The sequence below is a fragment of the Chanos chanos genome, chromosome 4 (assembly GCF_902362185.1).
Source record: "Chanos chanos chromosome 4, fChaCha1.1, whole genome shotgun sequence".
Lineage (NCBI taxonomy): Eukaryota > Metazoa > Chordata > Actinopteri > Gonorynchiformes > Chanidae > Chanos > Chanos chanos.
The window spans coordinates 25,603,850-25,625,016 of NC_044498.1; the positions used below are offsets into that span (position 1 = coordinate 25,603,850).

Sequence of the window (21,167 nt, forward strand, 5' to 3'; positions counted from 1 at the left end):
CATGAATGACAGGTAAGGCAGATTGATGTAATTAGATTTAATCCATGGCACATTTACATTGCAGTTTGATCCCATTAAAATGAAAAATGGGGCTGACCTTTGTTTCTTGACCCACTAATCTTTCCCACTCACAGATTGCCGCCAAACCATTTGGCTGGAGTGTTTAATTTAACTTGCAGAAATCACACACGCACACACACACACACACACACACACACAAATTCTCTCTCTCTCTCTCTCTCTCTCTCTCTCTCTCTCACTCTGTCTCTCTCACACAGACATGTATGCACTCATACATGCACACACACACACACACACACACACACAGACACACACAACTCTGTCTGTTAAGTCTGTCATCAATGTAGTGCACATCATCTGTCATCAGCATAAACATGCTAATTGTCACACACACAAGTGCATTTCGCATAGCTTACCAAGTATGTTGAGCTGTAACGGATCTGACCCACTTAGACTGATGTTTCTCTGGCTGCCGTCACACTGGTTCTCTCATATAGGTTAATATTTGATGTGAGCTCTTTTTAGAAAAGCCAGGTTAGGGAAAGGAGAGAAGTGATGGGAAAAGGTGGAGGAAAAAAGGAGACATTCATTCTTTTTTTAAAATGCTCATTTATGGCTGTGGAGGATGAGAAATGCGTAATGTTTGCTGAATAGTTTCCACGTTTATCTCTGCAGAGACTTCATAAGATTTTTAAATGTCATTACAGGTGATCTTTGGAATACATATGAGCGGCGCCTGACAAAGCCTTCCCTCACTGGTCTCGGAGCTGACATTTCTCATCCATTAAAGAAACAGACTGGATACATCAACAACTGTAAAGTACAGAGGGACAGTTTAATGGACACAGCTTAAGCTTTAATTAGGACTAATTATTAAGGGATTATTGTTATTATTGACAGATTATTAAAAAAGAATACCCATGAAAAAGGACATTTAGTCCATGACAAGTCCTAATCTGTGAGTGAATAACTGTTGGAAAAAAAACTTTTAGCTACAGTTTTTTTTCCTCTTTCTTGGTTCAGAGTCTTTGTGTGAACCGCAGTTCACCCAGAGAGGCAGGGAGCATCTCAGATTTATTTATTCAGATTTAATATCAGTTTTTATTTTCATGTATAAGATACGATGTATGTGAAATGTCTGGGTGATAGGTTTCACTACAACACTGCAGCATACGTAGGTACAGTAGGCCTTCTTGGAGAGTATGTCTCCACATGTTAATTTTCTGCATCAGTGTGAAAAGTTGCCTTTCCCTGCAGTAGCTGTCTGGGTTTTGTGAAAACATGTTGGAACACTTACATGCTCACTTGTGTCATTTTTATTTAAACTTGGCAAACAGTCTATATTGGGAGGTCAAACCAGGGTCACTAGCACTTGAAATACTTGCATAACCAACATTTAAAGCACATGACTGAGAAGCAGTCTGGATTAGAACACAGCCCCCTACAGCCCTCCAAGTAAATAAATACTTCACAATGCACCAAACTGAATCACTTTGAGGTTCATAAACACATTGCCACCATGCTGCCAATATGTTAAATTTGTTTAAATAATTTTGATGGGACAAAAGTGTCTTCCTGTCATTGAGGTTGCTGTTTGTCATGAGCCCAGCCATGACCATTTGCGCCAGTGCTTTTCCCCAACAGGGAGAGCTCATCTCAGGTAAATTCTCTCTTGTTAGTGCCCCCCTCCCTCTACACCGTGGGCTTTACCCCCTAAAACACACGATGAGTGCTAATTACAGCTATGCTAATATGTTCCCCCAGGGACTCAACTCTGAAAAGGAGACCAACAATATTCACACATTTCCACTGGGCTTCAACAGATGAGAATAACATGAATGACTTTGAGGCATCGCGTGCCTAGAATACTAATTTCCTTCACTTTTCATCTTTTTTTTTTGGTTGTATTACTTCTATTAGAAGTGGTGTTGACTGTCACCATTCATCATTATTTATTATTTGTTATTATTATTATTATTTCTGCGATGGCCTGGCGACCTGTCCAGGATTATTCCCCGCTTTTTCGCCCAATTGAGCGCTGGGATAGGCGCCAGCACCACCCGCGACCCTAATTAGGATAAACGGCATAGAGAATGAATGAATGAATGAATGATTATTATTTGGTCCTTTTCGTTCCAAAGTATAGCACAGAGTAGTTTATCTTGACGCTTGTGACGCCTTTTTCTTCTGTTAAGAGACTGAACGGACAACTATGCCCGTTTAAATAATTATGATCTGATATCATCTGACATTTTGTCTGCCTCTGCTTCTCTAGGACGTAGTGAGGTAAATACAGTGTCACTGAAATTCTGTGAAAATATCACTAGTAGATCACAAAGATAAAACTGGTACAACGGGTCGGATGCTCCTGAGATAAACGCTTCCAACAATCATATAGTATCGCGCTATCACAACTGGCACCTGATCAGCACCTGATTTTACCGCGAACACTCTCATTGTACTCGCATTAAACCCTACAGTGTCGAGTTTTGCAGCTCTTTTCTCCCCCTTTCTACGTACTTACATACGACCGCGCGCGTTCGTGTGTGTGTGTGTGTGTGTAACATAAACAGTTTGTTCAAAATTGGTTTACAAGCACAAGAACAAAAAGCAATATTCTACTTCAAATGAAGAATTACGTACACTACTCATGACACGGAAAATACATCTTTTCTTTTAATATCACCTAAGTACTATGTGCAACGCTGTTCTATTTTAAACCGACAGATCAGACGTGTTTATACAATGAACAAAACAGACGTGGACTGGGGAAGAACGGCACTGGCAGGTGGAACAGAGCCGTGTCTAAAGCATTCCGCGGTAGGTGGTGCTAAACTCATTCACATTTTGTCAGTACCTCAACAGGGGCAGGATGATTTTAATCAAGCTGGATGGCCTCCAGCATCGTACCTCACAGCTCCGGCGACTAAGCGCTGCGCATACAGGCAAATACACAGTTCTTGGATCTCTTGCGACTACAACACAGAGTGAACACAGTCTGTCCTCAAAAAACTGCTCTTTATTTGGAGCGCGGGAGGCGGAGGAGCGCACAGTCCCAAAATGTTGGGGAAGATGTAGCTTGACAATAGGTCGACAATGAAAAGGCTTCCTCGAAAGCTGACTTTAGCGCTTGCAGCGTTGTTCTGGATTGCTGCTCTACTGTATGTTATTCTGTTGAACAGTCGGAAAATACCTGACCAAAGACATGAAGACACTCAAGAACGCGAGGTAAGCTCTGAGTGCCTGCGTAATTACGCTATACAGCTGGTACTTTTAATGCAGATTTAGCGATGTGTTTTATTGCCAGTGGTTACTGGCGAAAGAGTAGTTCTGTTGCTCCTTTTGGATATCGGATAAACTGCCCGTTGACCTGTTACAACTTGAATTTCGGCAGTGTGCGATTCGCTGGTTGTCGAAGCCATTATTTGTGAAGGATCTGAATTAAGAGACTGAATCCTGAGACAGCTCATGTGCAAAATGTTCATGTTAAGTTATCATTCTCATGTAAGGAAAGTGAATGTTTTCGGTTGTAGAACTTCCGACATAGTGTGTACCGAAAGTCCTGCGATGCAACAAATATGCAAAAACAACAGTTACAACAACAAATTAAAAATAATAATAATAATAATACCATAATAATATACGTATATAATAAAAATTATTATATGCATTCCAGCAATCAGGCTATTTCAGGTCTGTTGAATGGGTTAATCTCAGTGTGCCCATCTTGCTTTGAAGACTTGTTTAGTGAAATGGAACGGGTTATTCACTGTGTGAACTAACAGGGTTAACCTTTAAACACAATGTAGAACAAATCAACAAACAATGGAAACACTTTTGGGAGCTTGTAGTTTTTTTTCTTGGAGTTTGTGGAGGTATGTGAACAGTGTAATAGAAAAATGGTCAAATGTCCTAATGTCCAAAAGCTCAAATCATTTTCAGTTAAAATCAAACAAACAGGCAAACACCCCCCCCCCCCCCCCCCCCCCACACACAATTTTATATCTTATACCTAATCATGTCCTGTCCTAGCCTTTAAAATCTTGTAGAGTATATCGGTGAATTATTTCTAACACATACTCATATAAACTGTGTGTAAATAACCGCGTAACAGGTTGAGTAGTTATGTGCGCAGAAAACTTTTGCCTCAGCAGGCGGCCGTGCTGATGTATAGCTGGAAATCAGTAATGTTTAGGTGACTTAAATGCTTGGAGAATGCATTCCAGCTGAGGCTGGTGGAAGCACATTTTCTTGCTGTCTAGAAGTGTATAATTGACAGGTGTTGTTTTCCAGAGATCCAGCTCTGTCTTGCAGTAGATCACTTCATGATCACAGAGATCTGCTGAGAGAAACTGGTTCACTGCAAGACTGTGAGTGTAGCCTTCATTTTGAGGAAGCTGATTTTTTTCCCCATGCTGCTTGTTTCCTGAATGAAGAGGCAGAATATTCTAACAGAAACGAAAAGTAACTAATAGAAATGAAAGTAAATTAAGTAAAAAAAAAAGTTTTTTAAAATGTAGAATGAAATAAATCACATTTCCTTTTTGTCTTTATGCTGATGAGTTAACCCTGGCGCTGTAAGACGGACAGAGCTCTGACAGATCAAAGAGAATATCAGTCACACACTGGCCTGTCTCTTTAGGTCAGAACTGCAGCTGTATTTGCCACTGAGATGATTTTGTGGGAGCAGGAAGTCCCAGAATTGCTTTTGTGTTTACACCATTCTAACACTCAACATCTCACTCTAAGTGAGCACAGAGGCAAAGCTCCCACCAAAGTGTGGTCATGTGTTATCATGTTCATTATTGGGAAGGACTTAGTTGCTGGCAGGTGTAACACCCTCCATTAGCATGATTCATGGCAATGCTGTCCCAACACATCAGTGATGTAAAGCAGACTGAGCGATTGCTGCTATAGCTATCAGTTTGACCACAGCTTCACATTAACAACTCTGCTTTTATCTTTATTATCCTCTCCCTCAGTCCTAAAGATCAAATTCATAAAGACCAGTGTTCCTCAAACCAATCCTCTCTCTTAAACCAGTCCAGTCTCTTCAACCAACCCTGTCCATTAAACCAGTCCAGTCTCTTAAACCAGTCCAGTCTCTTCAACCAGCCCTGTCCTGTAAACCAGCTCTGTCTCTTAAGCTAGTTTACATGTCTTTTGTCTGGAGGAGGAGAGAGGGAGAAGAGAAAAAGAGAGGAGAGGTGTTGTTTGGTTGGTGTGCCACAGGCTACTGTGTGGCATTTGCATGAGTGTAGTTTTCTGTGTTTTGAGAAAGAGCCAGAGCCGCGGTTTGGTTAAAGAGTCTAAAAAAAGACAGGGGACACACAAACAGTGAAGCACTGCGAGGACTGGGAAAGGAATATCCAATTACCACTTCCTGTGCCCTGCTGCAGTCATTAGACGGCTCATCTCGGAGTGAGTGCGGAGAGCACGGAGCCCCGGTGGCACAGTTCATGTGTCCCAACTTGTGTCTGTGGAGAAACAGCAAGTTAATGATTCCCCCAGGGAGGGAGAATTTTTTTTCTCTTTGCTTTTTCAGCAGTTGCTTCTCAGCTAAAGATTTGTTCATAGATGGATTTTTTTCCCTCTGAGATTTGTACATGTTATATTTTGAAATTATGTTCTTTTTGACAGATCTAACAAGGAGACAAATTTCAATATGATTTTGGTTCTTATGATCAGCTAATACAGTTTTCCAGGGCCCAGTAGTAAACCAAATTACACCATGTAATAGAACCAAAGTACAGCATGTATTACATCCACACTGTATGCCTGTGAAATTTATGCCCTTGGTCAGGACCACTTCTTGGTGGGTTATTGTCATCGTTTAAACAACTGTAGCCTAAAGCCGTGAGGGAATCTTCAAACCACTGTCAGGGGAGAAACTAGAAACCTACAAGCAGGAGTAATCACCAGCAACAACTAAATGGCTCTGTTTTAGCCGTAATTACATACCTTCAGTAGTGCTCAGATAGCAGGGGAAAGAATGTGGTCTCTCCAGCAGCAGTCATTGCAAAATAGAAAACTATATTAAACTATGAATGATGAATTTACATGAATCCAAATTTGCAGTGTATCCAAGTCTCCACATTGGGTCTTGTATATGTGTGTAACACATAGAGACACTTCCTGAATTACTGTTGCAGAATCGAAAATCTATATCTCCACATGCTAATTTAGCTCGCTGCTTTTATTGTTTGAATGCTGTTCTTTTTGCTTTGTGGAAAAATGAAGACCGTATGTCTGCAGAATGGAAATGCTCTCTGGTCTGTTTTACTGAAGCTGGACTTATTGGCGTTCGCAGATCTCTGAGGCGGAATGGGATGACCTCCTGGAGGACTTTGAGGAGAAAAACTACCTCAGTGCTCACAGATGGAAGCCGGGTCAAGATCCCTATGAACTGTATGCCTTCAATCAGAGAGAGAGTGAAAGGATCCCCAGCAACAGAGCCCTCAGAGACACACGGCACCACAGGTACATACTCAAAGACGACATTGCATCCCACATGGCCTGTATGAGAATGGAGATGGCACACTGAATGTGCTCAGCCGCTAAAGACAACTGCTGTGTCCACAGAGAAACTGTGTGTTCTGCTGTGTCCATAGAAGAACTGTGTTCTGCTGTGTCCACAGAGGAACTGTATATTCTGCTGTGTCCACAGAGGAACTGTGTGTTCTGCTGTGTCCATAGAAAAACTATGTGTTCTGCTGTGTCCACAGAGGAACTGTAAATTCTGCTGTGTCCACAGAGGACCTGTGTGTTCTGCTGTGTCCATAGAAGAACTGTGTGTTCTGCTGTGTCCATAGAAGAACTGTGTGTTCTGCTGTGCCCACTAAAAAAACTGTGTGTTTTGCTGTGTCCACAGAGGAACTGTGTGTTTTGCTGTGTCCATAGAAGAACTATGTGTTCTGCCATGGACTCAGGAGACTATGCTGGGTGTCACTGAATCATTAAAAAATGACATAAAGACGGCGATAATTTTTACAGCCCATCTTTTACTTAACTTCATGTTTGCATATTTTAAAATATATTTTTTTTTGCCCTTGCATAGCATGGTTTGTTTTTGTTAAAAATGTAATATTTAATTTTGCATTGCTGTTTGTGATTGTATGTGTGCAGTATAGAGGGTACAGAGTGTGTGAGGAAACACAGTTGTGAAACTGCCTTTTTGGTGCGAAATGTCGGAATGTAATGGCAGAGTGTGTGTGGGAGTCGGTGCTGACTGTGTATTTGTGTTTGAATATTTGTGTGTCTGTCTGTCTCTCTGTGTGTGTGTGCGCATGATAGTTACTTTCCTACATATCATTTATTTGTATTTCAAGATAAACTCCTGTAAACTTTGATCTATGGACAAACTCCTCTTGACAAATGCTGTTTACACTTTTTCATTTGGCCAGTCAGTTTCTTTGGACGGGATACGACATTTGGACATGTCATTTTTTAAAAGATTTCGGAGTTATTCTGTAGTCTTTAACTAAGACCACTGATTGCTTTCAGGGAATCTGGCTCTCACATAGAGGTTCATTAATTCTGTTTAGTAGCATTTTTGTACCATCTTATACAATATCCAAAGTCAAACTAAATTTTGATAAGATATATTTTCAGTATTAGTGGTAATGTTTTACGCGTCATTAGATTTTGCCACAAATTAGTCTTGTTGTTGTGGAGGAAGCATCTTGCTGTTACATTTGACACCATGCGATGTAGCCTACAAAGCTGGCTGCCTAAGTGACACAGCTGAGTGTAAATAGCTCCCCCCCCTTCTCTGTTTAGAGTTCGTCCTGTCTCCCAGACAGCCGTCAACCTCTGTCTAACCACTGTGCTCTGCAACTCTGCTAGCTCCCTCGCTCCTATGGGACTTCATTCATTCCAACCATAATCGAGCACTTCTGAGAGGAAACGGAATATCACAACTGGTTATGTAAAATGGGGGCTGGAACAAAATCCTATCCCCTGCTGGAAAGGAAAACATTTTTTGACTTTTGAGCTTCTGAGATAGAGTGTGAGTCTAAGATTTGAGAGTTATTTTTGAGTTGTTTTAAACTTTCAGAAGGATGATGAGGAGGTTCTGTATTGCTCTCTCTCTCTCTCTCTCTCTCTCTCTCTCCGGTTAAATTATTTATGCAAACTCTTTGGGCCAGAAGAGGTCAAAGGTGAGGATGTGTATGAATATGTAACTCAACACTGCCCTGCCATTACCCTGATATCAGCAAAACTACACACAGTTTTACAGAATTCTGGCTGACCTGAGGGTGTGTGTGTGTTTGTTTTTGTTTCTCTTTTTTCTCCTCATCTGTTGAGAGGCAGCCAAGAGCGGAGACATACAGTAAAACGGATGGTTCTGGTTCTGGTTTCCTTTGTGAGCGTGACAGTATTTGCGGTAAAGAACAGCCTCTCTTGCCTCGTTGTTTTATTATAATGGCAAGGACAAGAGACATTATAAAGCGTTGAAAACATAGAGCAGATTATTATAGGAAACGCAATCAAAGTGACAGCATCACCCCTTAATTAAGTAAATACAAAACCAAATAAACAAGTGTTGGCCTTACTGCTCTACCCAAAGCCTGTGTTTAATTGTAGCTTTGGGCTGAGAGAAGGGTTCACTGCAAGGGTCTACTGAAATGAAATGTCCCTCATGACTTCCCAGAGCAGGAGACATGCCTAGTTACACAGACTCTCTCAGCTGACTCAGTTAAATCTCCTTTTCAAAGAGAGTAGTTTTACTATCAGCTGAGGCCATGCATCTTAAAGATTTCATTTCTAAGTACTTTTTATATAGATTTTTTACCTATTCTCCAGACTTGTTAAGTTAATGACTAAAATACATCATGGTAGCTCATATACCAAATGGTCACAGAACGCTTTGTTTAAAATGTAACCACTTTTTGAAGTTTGAGAAGATGCTCTACTGAACTTTGGGCCATGCTGGTTGAACCACTGATCAGGCTGATCTAATAACATAGTGATAAATGTTGAGTGTTAATCGGTCAGCATCTTTCATCTCTCAGGGGAAATGTGGTTCTGTTTGTATTTCATCTTGAATTAAGCTCTAAGATGTATGGGTTTGAGTGGAAGCCGATGGACCATGTAGGTATCATATATTGGTACTGTAGCTGTTGCATTTGTCTAATAGATATATGTAACAGTGTACATAAGTCCACATAAACACATTCCTCTTGGGCCTGCATCATTCAGCAGGACTGGTGGTTTGTTTTTCCCTAATTCTTTTTCTTTTCTTTTTTTTTTTAGTTTAGTTATATTTAGTTTAGTTATATTTCAGTGCAGTCTTGTCATGGCTGATGCAGCTGGATAATGATTTGAAGTAAGTGTAGCCCCTGTCACACAGAGCTTCAGAGCCCATTTAATGACGGACAGACGCAAATGAAAAATTCTGTTTTTAACAAGACATGTTTTGGATGGCAGTTTTTGAGGCAGAATATATTCCACTCCAGGAATGCCTTGTCATGGATACTATATGACATGCTTGAGACTGTTTACTATATAACTGTTTGAGAATCTTAAAGAGAGTTATTGTTTTCAATGCGTTTGATTTTTTGCTCAGCTAGGTTAAAAAAAGTCATGTACAACACTTTTTACAGTGTTTATCATCATTACCATCATTGTTTTCTGGTGACACTGTCGTGGTTAAGGCTATTTTGTCAGTCTATTCCTTATGTTTCTACTGTTTCCCTTTCCCTGTGCTCCCCCTGTTGGTTTGTCTTCTCTGTTGTGCGTGCATGTGTGTGTTGTGGGCGTGGTCTCTCTACACTTCCAGATTGCCGACACACCTGCGATCAGTCACCTCATCACGTCAGAGTATTTAAACCCCGGTGTTTCATCCACTCGTCGCCAGATCGTTGTTTCAGCCTGTGGTAGAACTCACTTCCTGGTCTCGCCTTGTATTCTTTTGGTGTTTGTGGTTTGCACCTCAGTATTATCTGCCTGTTCTTTCCCGAAAGGATTACCTCCGTGCCACTCCGCATCTCCAGTGTGCCCTTCACCTGCCTGTCACCCTTCAGCTCCGTCTCCTTAGTCCTACTACTCCTTTTCGCTCTCAGCTCCACTCTGCAACCTCGCTCGTCATCCGCTTCCTTGTCGGCTACCTTCATTTCCTCTGCCTGATCCCCTCTCCATTCTGCAACTTGTCAGTAAACACTCCTTCATTCTAAAACCTGAGTTGTGTTCTGCATTTGGGTTTCCTTAGTTGATTGCCACAGACGTATGATGATGGTGACGATGATGATGATGAAGATGACAAAGATGACACTGGCGATGATGATGATGGTGATAATGATGATGATGGTGATAATGATGATGATGATGATGATGATTATTGCAAATGGTGTATCCACTTCCAAGCACTGTTGCTTTAACCGGGGCTGTTGCCTTGTGTGTTGCAGGCAGGCTGTTTGTTCAGCTCTGGGGAATGGATTCCCAGGGCTCCAGTGATTGGTTAGATGACTCAGTCCTCCACAGTCCAGGTCTCTTACACTTCATGTCATAGTTCCTGATATTTACTGATCTCCTGTCCCTTGGTTAAGATGTTCATGTCATCTGGAATTGTGAAATCCATGATCATTGCTCTTCTGGTTTCCGTGTTGATCACTGTGATGTCTGGTTTCCTTGCTGGGATTTTCCTGTAGGTTCTGGTCTCCGTGTCCCACATGATTTTAACTCTGTCATCCTCTGTCACAGTTTCAGGCTTATGCAGCCATGCATCTCGATCTAGTTGTGCTTGCGGATGCTCCTAAGTATCAATGCTGTTATGTTGTTGTGCTTGTTCAAGTACTCAGTGTTGGTGATCTTCTGGCATCCAGTCAGGAGTGGTTGACTGTCTCATTCTGTTCCTTGCACACTCTACACTTAGAATCAGTGGTGACCTTCATTATTCCTGCTTTATGGCATTTGGTGTTCAGTGCCTGGTGCTGTGCTACAGTGATGAAGGCGTATCTTTCTAAGTCCTGATGGTGTCTTCCACTTGATCTCTCTTCCAGGCCTTGGCTCCTTTCTCTGGTCTCTTGTACACACTCCCTAGGCGGAATGCCTAAGTGATTATGCCCCGATCTTGCATGGGTGCCCATATGTACTCAGCCAGACTGAGTTCCTCTGATGGCTTTTCCAATTTTTTAATTCGTTCTCACGCAGAGTTGATGGATATAGGTGGGGCCGGGATGGTGGGCTCTACACGGTCATCAAATTCCTTGTCAATTCTTCTTCTTCTTCTTCTTCTTCTTCTTCTTCTTATCATGGTTGTAGTTGTTGTTGTTATTGATGTTGCGGTGGTTGTTATTGTTTCACTCTCTCTCTGTCTTTGTGATGATAATTATTTAAGCCTGGGGAGATGGAACAAGTGTATCTAAATGCACAGAATATGCCTTATTTTTCATGTGACTAAACTGCCCCCATTTTCAGTATTTATTTCTCATCTTTCACATTTTACAGTCATCATTTTTGGAACGTGCTCTCTTAAAGTGGTGGTCAGCTGTAATATAGACATTTGGAATGATAAATCTGGCATAGCTGACATGATGAGAGAATTGATGAATGCTCTGCTGGATTGGATCCCTTTGCAGTCATTTGTAGGTGGAATGTTCCTGCAATCCAATTATACCGTAACTTATAGCTGCTCTGCCTGATGACATCCAAGTGGCTTACACAGCCATAGTTTAACTCTAAATTTGTAAGTCGATACTTTGCTTGGGGGCTGCTTGCAATCAATAGATCCTCCTAATGATAGGAAACCATTTCACTGAGCGCTGGGGTCATTTTTAACATTCAGCGGACACTGCAATGAAAATCCAAGCAGATGCCATTTGTTTCAGGTGTAAATATCAATTAAAGGAGTTGACGTTTGCCGATGCGCTTTTAAAAGGCAGGCATTTTCCCTTGACTCCGTCTCACTAGGAGCAATCACAGAGACAGTATTCTTCTGTGACTGCATTAAATCCATATTGTGTTTCCTCTTGTAACTTGAGTTCTGTATTTTGAGCTAATGGAGACCCTCATGGGTGAACTATGTTATGAGTTACTATACAGCAATTGGCCAGAGTTAATTTTCATCTATGACTGTTAATTTTAACACCACAACAGAGTATACTGTATATAATCCTCACCCCATAGTGTTAAAGCAACACTTGGAATAGTGTAGACTTAATAACACTAGCCCAGAGTTTCATAATTAACTCTATCAGGAGCTCTAATCAACTGCTTAAAACACTGAGGGTATGCCTGTAACAACATAGCAGTGAAAACTTGTATGGATACTTAGTGTCACTACCATCAGTTAACCAGGTTAGAGGGGATGACTTTCCATTTATCATTACAAATAATAAACTTGTAAACTTGTGAACAACAAGAATTAAACCACAACGAATTTCCTCTTTATTTTTTTATTGAGCTTTGCCACATGTGGCTAACAGAAACAGACAAGTACCAATCCTTTGATGTCCAAAAACCTTGGATAAGTTTTTAGGACATCAGTGGTCATCTCTGGATTATGAATGAGCTCGTGGCCGTGTTGAAACGTCTCTCTCATCTTGCTGCGGGTCACTGAATCATCACTGGAATGTAACAGTAGAGATATGGCCTCTCTGACAGCATCCCCATCAGGTTGTTGCTCTACTGTGATCGTCTTCTTCAAGCAGGGACCTCCCTGCGAGGCTCCAGGACTGTTCGTGACTGAACGCTGCGACATTTGTCTCTGGACAGTTTTCAGGCGCCAAGCCAGATAGCCCATCCCACTTGCAGCATCACCGAGGTGTTCCTGTAACATATACAAAATTACGTAGGCAAGAACTATGGCTTTCAATAGATGTTAATTTTAATTTTACAAATTTAAACATGTAGTCCTCACCTCTAACCTGGTCAACTGATGGTAATGACACTAAGAATTTATACAGTTTTTCACTGCTATAGTCTTTGGTCTCCCTGTTTTGATTTGTTTTTTGTTTTTTTTTTTTTGTTTTTTTCAAACACCCAGTCATTTTAAATTTAATTGTCTGCACTGGCTGATGTGAAAAGGGCATATAAGGCCTAAAGTGTAGCAAAAGGACAAGAATAAGAGACATCCTGCATGATAACTGTGCTTTCTGTGACCTGATATGTTTTCTGCTCATGTATATGTGTGTGATAGTGAATGTAAATGTAAATGTGTGTGTGTGTGTGTGTGTGTGTGTGTGTGTGTGTGTGTGTGTGTGTGTGTGTGTGTCAGCGTTATTATAGTTTTTAAATTTTTATTAGTTTCTGTTTTTATTTAGTCTTTCAGTTTAGTTTTTGATTTCAGTTTAGTTTTAGTTTTAGTGCATAAGTAGTTTTGCATTTAATTTTATTTTGAGGAATTGAGTAGTTTTAGTTTAGTTTTTAATTAGTTTTAGTGTCAGTTTTAGTTTTTCAGATATTATGAGGAAGGCCTTGATTTATAGAAGCTGAAAAAGGATGAAAGAATGTATGTCATCAAATATGATTTACAAAACCATTGTTTCTTAAAGGTCCCATATTGTGCAAAGCCATTAAATGGCTTTTCATAATATGGGACCTTTAATAAACAATCATACAATTTTTATTCTTGTACACCATGAACCAGGGATGGGCAACATTTTTTTTCAGAGGGCCATATTTACTTTGATAAAGTAAGCCTCGGGCCACACATTGGACGACTGAAATGAAACCTGAAACGTATAGTGCTATTATGTTAAATGATATGAATTTTATACACATGACAGATTACTTTATAGTAGCCTGTTTGCAAGCCTACTGGAAGGTCGGACATTTTTTACAGCTTTAAGTTGATCTGGTGTACTCTGAGTTTACAATAAAAAGATTTACTTCCATAAAACAATCCACTTAAATGCAGTATCAACTTTTACGTTACCTTCCATCTTCTTAATTGTCGTTGATCCCTCGGATGAATATAAGTAGCTGGGCAGTCTTTAAAGTCCGTGCTTTCATCACATGCTGAACTGATTGGTTCTCAGGTCATTCTCATTAGCATAAAGGTGGAGATTCGCCATTTCACTCTCGCTTGCTTCGCCGGATTCGCTCCGATTTCCGCTACAGTATCCCACAAATGTTACGGTATCCCACAAATGTTACTGGGACTTTTCATCACGACACATTTACTTTTGTCTACTATGGTGTTGTAGTCAAAGTATTCCCATATAGGACTGTGCCGCTTTCTGCTTGCAACTTTAGCCATTTTCAGAAAATCTCGTTTGAACATGGTTGGTGCTAGATTGGATCAGGGTGTTCTGCTGTGATTGGTTGCAGGGGCGCCTGCAGGAATACGCGCAGCGACCACAGTGCAAATCATCTAGGGGGGGAAACGAAAATGAAGCTGATTTTACCTGCAGTTCTATTTCGTTTTAGTTTGTTTTGCAATGTTCATTGTAGTTTTTATTTAGTTTTTGTGTTTTTGTCATTTTTATTTTTATTTCAATTGACGAAATTATTTTTTCACTGCTAGTTTTAGTTTTAGTCATAGTTTTCGTTAACTATAATAACCCTGGTATGTGTACCTGTGTGTGTGATAGTGAATGTGCTGTGTATGTGTGTGTGACAATGAATGCACTGGGCAGATGTTCTGGCCATGAGGACATATGGAACATCTGTAAGGCATCCAGGGATGAAAAAAAAATCCCTTTTCAATACACACCCATCACTGTAAGGAAATTTTAAGAGCAAAGCAGCATGCCTCTCCTGTCCTCTCCCAGACCCCTTGTCTGCCAGTAATTCTCTCAGACTATTTGTGGAACAGTTTAAAAATGACCTCTTGTCTGAAGCAGACCTTGGGCCATGGTAAGAGTGAATGATGACACCGGCTGCCATGTTGCTAAACTGGTGCCCAGGAGCATGTGCGGCGACAGTGCAGATTCCACGACATACCATCACAGCAGATTTCTGTAAAAGCCTCAGGCGTGTGGGTAATTTTAGAGAATGAGTTCATCTAATATTGTCTTAATTGGGAGGAAAAAAGAACCTTTTTCATCCTTTTGTTAGGCCAAGGCTCTCATGGGACAGTGACACAGTAGGCTGTTATTATTATTATTTATTTATTTATTTTTTGCATGAGTGGTACCATTAGTAAATTCTTGCATGGTTTGTGTTTCTCTAACAGAGAAAGGAGTTTTTGTGCAGCCATTAAATGTGCTGTAACTTCAGTACTGAATGAAATGCTCCCGTTTATTTTGTTTCAACAGGGCTCTAGAAACATTACTGCATGTTTCTTCAGCTCTTCATCATTTACAAATGGGCACTGCCTCAATGTGAAATCATTTTGAGCTCCCTGAATCCTGGAATGCAAACTATTTTTGCTGTGCATTATAAATGCAGTGACTCTTTTTGGTGTTCAAAACCCAAACCAACGATGGTTTCCCTTTTAGAAAGGAATGTTTCTCCTTTTCAAAACATTTCATTTTGAATTTGAAATGCTTCACTGAAAAATCTGAACAACCCATGTCTTAAAAACATATGCAAAAACTGCACTGCTTGCTTTATTACCAGTTTAGTATTCTGAATATTTTATGTGACAATGCAGAAAATTATGCTTAGTGACATTAAAATCTTACTGATCATTATTGCATCAAGTCACGTTATATTTAATGATCTGTTATTAACCTCTCAGTGATGACTTGACACTGTATTTTCAAACATGCAGGTATATGTTTAGTGAAGTTCTGCTGTCAATCACTGAACAACTGAATGGACTGAACTTCAGTCTTCTGTTAATTGTCGTTTCTCCTATAAACTCTCTCTCTCTTTCTCTCTCTTTCTCTCTCTCTCTCTCACTCTTTCTCTCTTTCTCTCTCTCTCTCTTTCTCTCTCTCCCTGTCTATCTCTCTCTTTCTCTCTCTCTCTCTTTCTCTCTCTCTCTTTCTCTCTCTCTCTCTCAGGTGTACCACATTACATTATGACACAGACCTGCCACCCACATCTATCATCATCACTTTTCATAATGAAGCCCGCTCCACTCTGCTGAGAACCATACGAAGGTAAGTCATGGACTTTCTCTCCACACAGGACCAGAGTTTATGTCTTTCATCTTTCTGTTGTGTCAGGACCAACTGAGAATTTACAGCTAGGCCTTTGACCCCATCCCTAAATAAAACTCTGACCTGTATGTTTATGCTGTCAGCCACTGTGAACGCCGCATTCTCTGAGTTTGTAGCCTTTCCAGTTGAACAAAACACAGTACAATAATTGTAAATTCAGTAATTGTACATTTGCTAAAGAGGCAGTTATATTCCATTCTTTTCCATTTACTACACACTGAATGAGAGTGAGTTTTTTTTTCCATCCAATCCTGCTGAGAGAGTATGGTACCTGGGAGAGGAGTGTAAGAGTGAGAGAGGTTAATGATGTGTCGTTTTGAAGCTTTCGGCACCCTCGAAGCCAATCAGCTCTCTGCATGCTATAGAGAGCAGAGCAACCTGAATACAGCTTTTTAGGACAGCACGTACCTTTCACTGCATTCTGCCCGCAGTCTGTGGGGATCTTGCCAATGGGATAAACAGCAATATTGTTAGTATGGTATCCTGTGAGGGTTTAAGAGAAATCACTTTTCCTGTAGGTGTTTGTGTCTGGCCCTGAGAATTAAGTACTTTACTTTAAGGACTTTATGTTTTGAATTACCAGGAGTCGTCAGTTGATCTCCCCCTAACCTTTCTACTCTAGACCCACTCACATCCCAGAACCAGCATCCAAACAGGTCTGAAATACAGGCCATGGGCATTTTTTGATTGGTGAGTGTGCTGGCAGAGGTGCCTGCGGAGACAGGAGAGAACGTTCTGGAAAGCCTTAGCGAAATCATTGGCTCTCTGCAGAGAATGCTATTGCGGGTATATATCAGAACTGAGGGGAAAAGTGCAGAAAAATGAAGGGAATGTGAAGGAGAGTGTCTCTCTGTATGTTTTTTCCTGCTTTGCTCAGGTTGAAAAAAGAAGAGAGAAAAAAGGAAACAGTCATAGATGACTTACTGCACTGATATGCAAAATTCCTCACTGAACACAAGTCTGAAGATGGGCTGTCTCTTTACGTAGGACTTACAAAGGAGCTGTGAGTGTCCACAAGTTTGGGAAGTGGCTGACAGGCGAACATGATTAATATGCAGAAGGGTATAATCCAGGAGTCTATAACTTTCACTTGTAAGGATGAGTAATATACAAATCATGCAAATGAGGAGACAGTCTGAAAAAAAAATCAAGAAGTCACCAGTTTCTCTGTGACAAAAGCTTACGTCGAGGTGAATAATGAATTCCTCCCACTCACAGGGTTTTCTCCAGCGGCGACACGTTTGTAAAGGTATCTGAAGAGGCAGAGACGCATTATGCTGTCCACATACTTTGTCCTCTTTTCCCATGGTAGGAGTGTGGGCTTCAAAGAGTCTTCTCTGAACCAGCCTCAGTGCTGCACCACCCTATAACCACTGCAGGGAGTCAGGAGAACTACACCTTCTGTCAGCACTTAGCTTCATTTATTCAGCTTCTACGACTGGAGCATGTTGCCTCACAAAATAATACTAGTCTTTTCTTTAGGCTGTCAGGGAGAATTATTAGTGTTGAAAATAAAGGGTATTATCCTCACATTTGTTCCTGTCATCTCACTGCAGATGCACTGAAATCTGTAATCTGAGTTGTTCTATTTATTCTTCCTTATCTAATGGAGTTTTGGGGGACTGAATGGAGCAATGTGGTTTCACTTCAGGATAGAGACAGTGGATTTAACTGAGTATTCAAATCATGTTTGACATGAACCAGGCCATGGTATCGCTCTTGTCTTTTTTTGATTTCTTAATGAATTTTCCACCAGCCTCTCCAATTGTATTTCATTACCATCATTTGAATGTGAATTAATTAGTTATTTTACTTCACACAGACACAGCTCTGTCCATGCTGTATTGGTAAGTTATATTGATTAAAAACAAAAAACAAAAATTCCACCAAAAACAGTGTTAACTTTGATTGATGTTTTGATTTGATATTTTCGCTTTTGTTAGAAGCAAAATTGTTGTGTCACAAAATTGTTCTCCTGTATTTTTATGATTTTGCTGTTTTTATTAATGTCATTATTTTGCTGTTGTATTTGGAGAAATCTTGAAAGGAAAAAAGTGTATTTCTGGTTTGACCATAACACCTGTGAGTCATTCTCTAATTTGGGGTACATTTCACATCAGCAAAAAAGTACAGTAACAATGTTCTTTCTCAATAGAACAATCAGAGGTTCAAGTTAGTATATTCCTTCAATGTAACATATCCGCTAATTGCAAAGCTTAAACATTAACAATTGTGTTGATTTTTTAAGGGAACGGATGTGTATTACTACTATGTATTATTACTATTATTTATTATTTATTACTACTATCATTTATTTATCATTATTTAAAACAAATTGATTTTTTAAAAACATATTGATGAGGAAGAAAGGGAAAGTGTGCCCATATGAATAATGTGTGTTGTGACATATGTAGATTGATAATGATAATGATTTGATAATGATGACTGATGATGTGGATTATTGGGCAACTCAGTTGACAGGTAACACAGTTAACAATTTTCCCTATTTAGACCCATAATTTCAATGGTAGGCCTTGCATGACTGACCACATGTCATTTTCTTGAACAGATTAATGTCAAATTTGAACATATAATTTAATTAAACTCATTAAAAAATTGTAAACCATAGCAATGTACACAACACAGTTGACGGTCAATTAATATACTCGTGCTGACAATGTGCTGTTATAGATAAGATATTGAAAAAGATGAGAGGACAGTCACCACAGTGTGTTGAACATGTCCACCACAGAGGAAAATGACATCATGTGATGTTGGCCTCATGGTATTGGGACAAACCATTAGTAACACAGTTGACAGAACTTGCGGACAAGATTATTTAAATGAGAGAATCAATTAAAAAAGTATTACTTTTCTTTAGTATTTAGACTTTTGAAATAAATAACAAATAGTTGTAGTTGACTTTAATGCTTTAAATTAATTATTTTGAAACCAACACACTCTCAACTGAAAAATGGACACAGCAAAAACTGTCAATTTAGGAACGTCACAACAATTTTCAAGCTAAATGAAGCATAGGGTGCACATAATGTTTGTATGATATTATAACATGCTTTTCATTAATAGGTAAAATATGATATTTTTGAAGAAAATAGTTAGAATAAATATAATTATCATCAGTGGACATGAAATGTACCCCAAATTATAGAATGACTATAGAACTGTATACTCTATGTGGTGTGATTCCAGATTCCAGATCAATATAGTTCAAAAATGAATATGATGTTATCATAAATACCATAAGAAATTTGTTCCCTGGGGAAATACAGGTAGGAGTGGCAAGTGAAGACCAGAGATTTAAAAATAAAACCATCAGCTGAGATGAAGGCCAGCATTCAACCACTCTAATTAAAAAAGGGCTTCAATCAGGGATTTGTCTTAGAGTCTGGTCCTGTTCTACCCCCATTAATAAAAGCTTTCTGTCAGCACTCCTGAGGAAGCCATGAACATCCCCAAGCACTGATGTGTGTAAAGGAAGAAAACGGAATTGTGTGTGCGTGCGCGCGTGTGTGTGTGTGTGTGTGTTGGAGAGGAGGTGATGATGAATGGATCCAGTTGCCTCTGAGGTAGGGTAGTGGTCCCAGTTGTCTGTTAGTCATCCAATCATTAGAGAGAGAAAGAGAGAGAGAGACAGAGATGGAGATGGACAGAGCAACACCACATAAGATGGCATATCCTTTTACAGAAATGCCTTTTCTGGACAGGAAATGAGTTTTGATATGCTTGCTTGTGTTAGACATTTTCCCCTACATTTTCTTCAGTCCTCAGGCATTGTAACGTAATATACAAGTTATGAATTATTGAAGACCTTTTCTGAGAGCTAATATGCTTATCCTTAGAAAATGGATCTTTATAGACCACTGTGGAAACTTTAACACAGAGTGAGCTGTGAGGAGAAGACCAAGCAGCCAGATCTCCGCTCATGGAGGAAATGTTCAAAATACAGAATGCTTCACTCTTTTTGCTGACAAAATGTTGATTTGAATTTGAGTTTTGTTTGGATACCTGCAGCACAATCTTGTTGACTGTTTTGCTGACGAGTCATCAAATGATCAATAATTTAGATTTAAAGGGAAACTCAATACCAATGAAGGCAGCATCTCTGTCACTCAGGTTAGCCATCTAAAGGAAGATAAATACTGACAGAGTTTGGCACTTTCTTAAGAAACTAAACCATCATTGTTAAATAAGTTATGTTGACGTTAGAGTGGCTAGCCCTGCAGATGGAAACATGCACATTATGCAAGTTTATGTTCCAGCGTGAACACCCCTCTGTGTTGAAAAGCCCTGGTCAGGTGTGAAGTGTGTGTCTGATTTGTGTTGCAGCGTGTTGAATCGGACCCCGGTTCGTCTCATTCACGAGATCATTCTGGTGGATGACTTCAGTGATGATCGTGAGTCTTTGTTATCTCAATGTCTTTGTTTCATGTCAATAAATATCATAAATGGAGTTCTGTACACAAGGCAGAAATATTATCATGTTCCTATATATATATATATATATATATATATATATATATATATATATATATATACATGTATACAGATATACACACACACACATTTTTCTCCAGTCATGTTTTCCTACAGTCTTGATCATGTATTTGTAAATATTGCAGCTGAATACTGTTTTTCTGTTTTAGGTGCCAGTGATAGGTCGTGATTCAGCAATGTAAATGAGCAAATGGATCATAGTCCAAGAGAATAACTGAATATTTAATTGTATATTGTCTTTTAGCCAATGACTGCCTTCTTCTTACCATGTTGCCCAAAGTAAAGTGTCTACGAAATGGCCGGAGAGAAGGTAGGTTACTTCCCCCACTATCTATCTATCTATCTATCTATCTATCTATCTATCTATCTATCTATCTATCTATCTATCTATCTATCTATCTATCTATCTATCTATCTATCTATCTATCTATCTAAAGTAGCACTTCTGATGCTTATCTGTTTTAAACCTTAGTAGCAGGTCTAGCATTGAGATTAGGGAGCTCAAAGCTGCTGAATGAGTGCTGTAACAGCAGGTCCAGCCACATGTAGGACAGATAACAACCAGCTATGGAGATGATT

The 21,167-nt window shown here is 39.7% G+C and overlaps 1 protein-coding gene across 2 annotated transcripts in view; it reads left to right on the forward strand.

The window, feature by feature from the left end:
* The first annotated feature begins 2,958 nt into the window (after window positions 1–2,958).
* galnt14 (UDP-N-acetyl-alpha-D-galactosamine:polypeptide N-acetylgalactosaminyltransferase 14 (GalNAc-T14)) overlaps window positions 2,959–21,167 on the forward strand; it is a 36,017-nt gene continuing 17,808 nt past the window's right edge. For both annotated transcript variants that reach the window (XM_030773022.1, XM_030773023.1), the window contains exons 1-5: window positions 2,959–3,249; window positions 6,332–6,501; window positions 15,915–16,013; window positions 20,421–20,488; window positions 20,833–20,898. In XM_030773022.1, coding sequence (XP_030628882.1) covers window positions 3,118–3,249; window positions 6,332–6,501; window positions 15,915–16,013; window positions 20,421–20,488; window positions 20,833–20,898 — 535 coding nt within the window. In that variant the 5' untranslated portion in view covers window positions 2,959–3,117. The remainder of the gene's footprint in view (window positions 3,250–6,331; window positions 6,502–15,914; window positions 16,014–20,420; window positions 20,489–20,832; window positions 20,899–21,167) is intronic.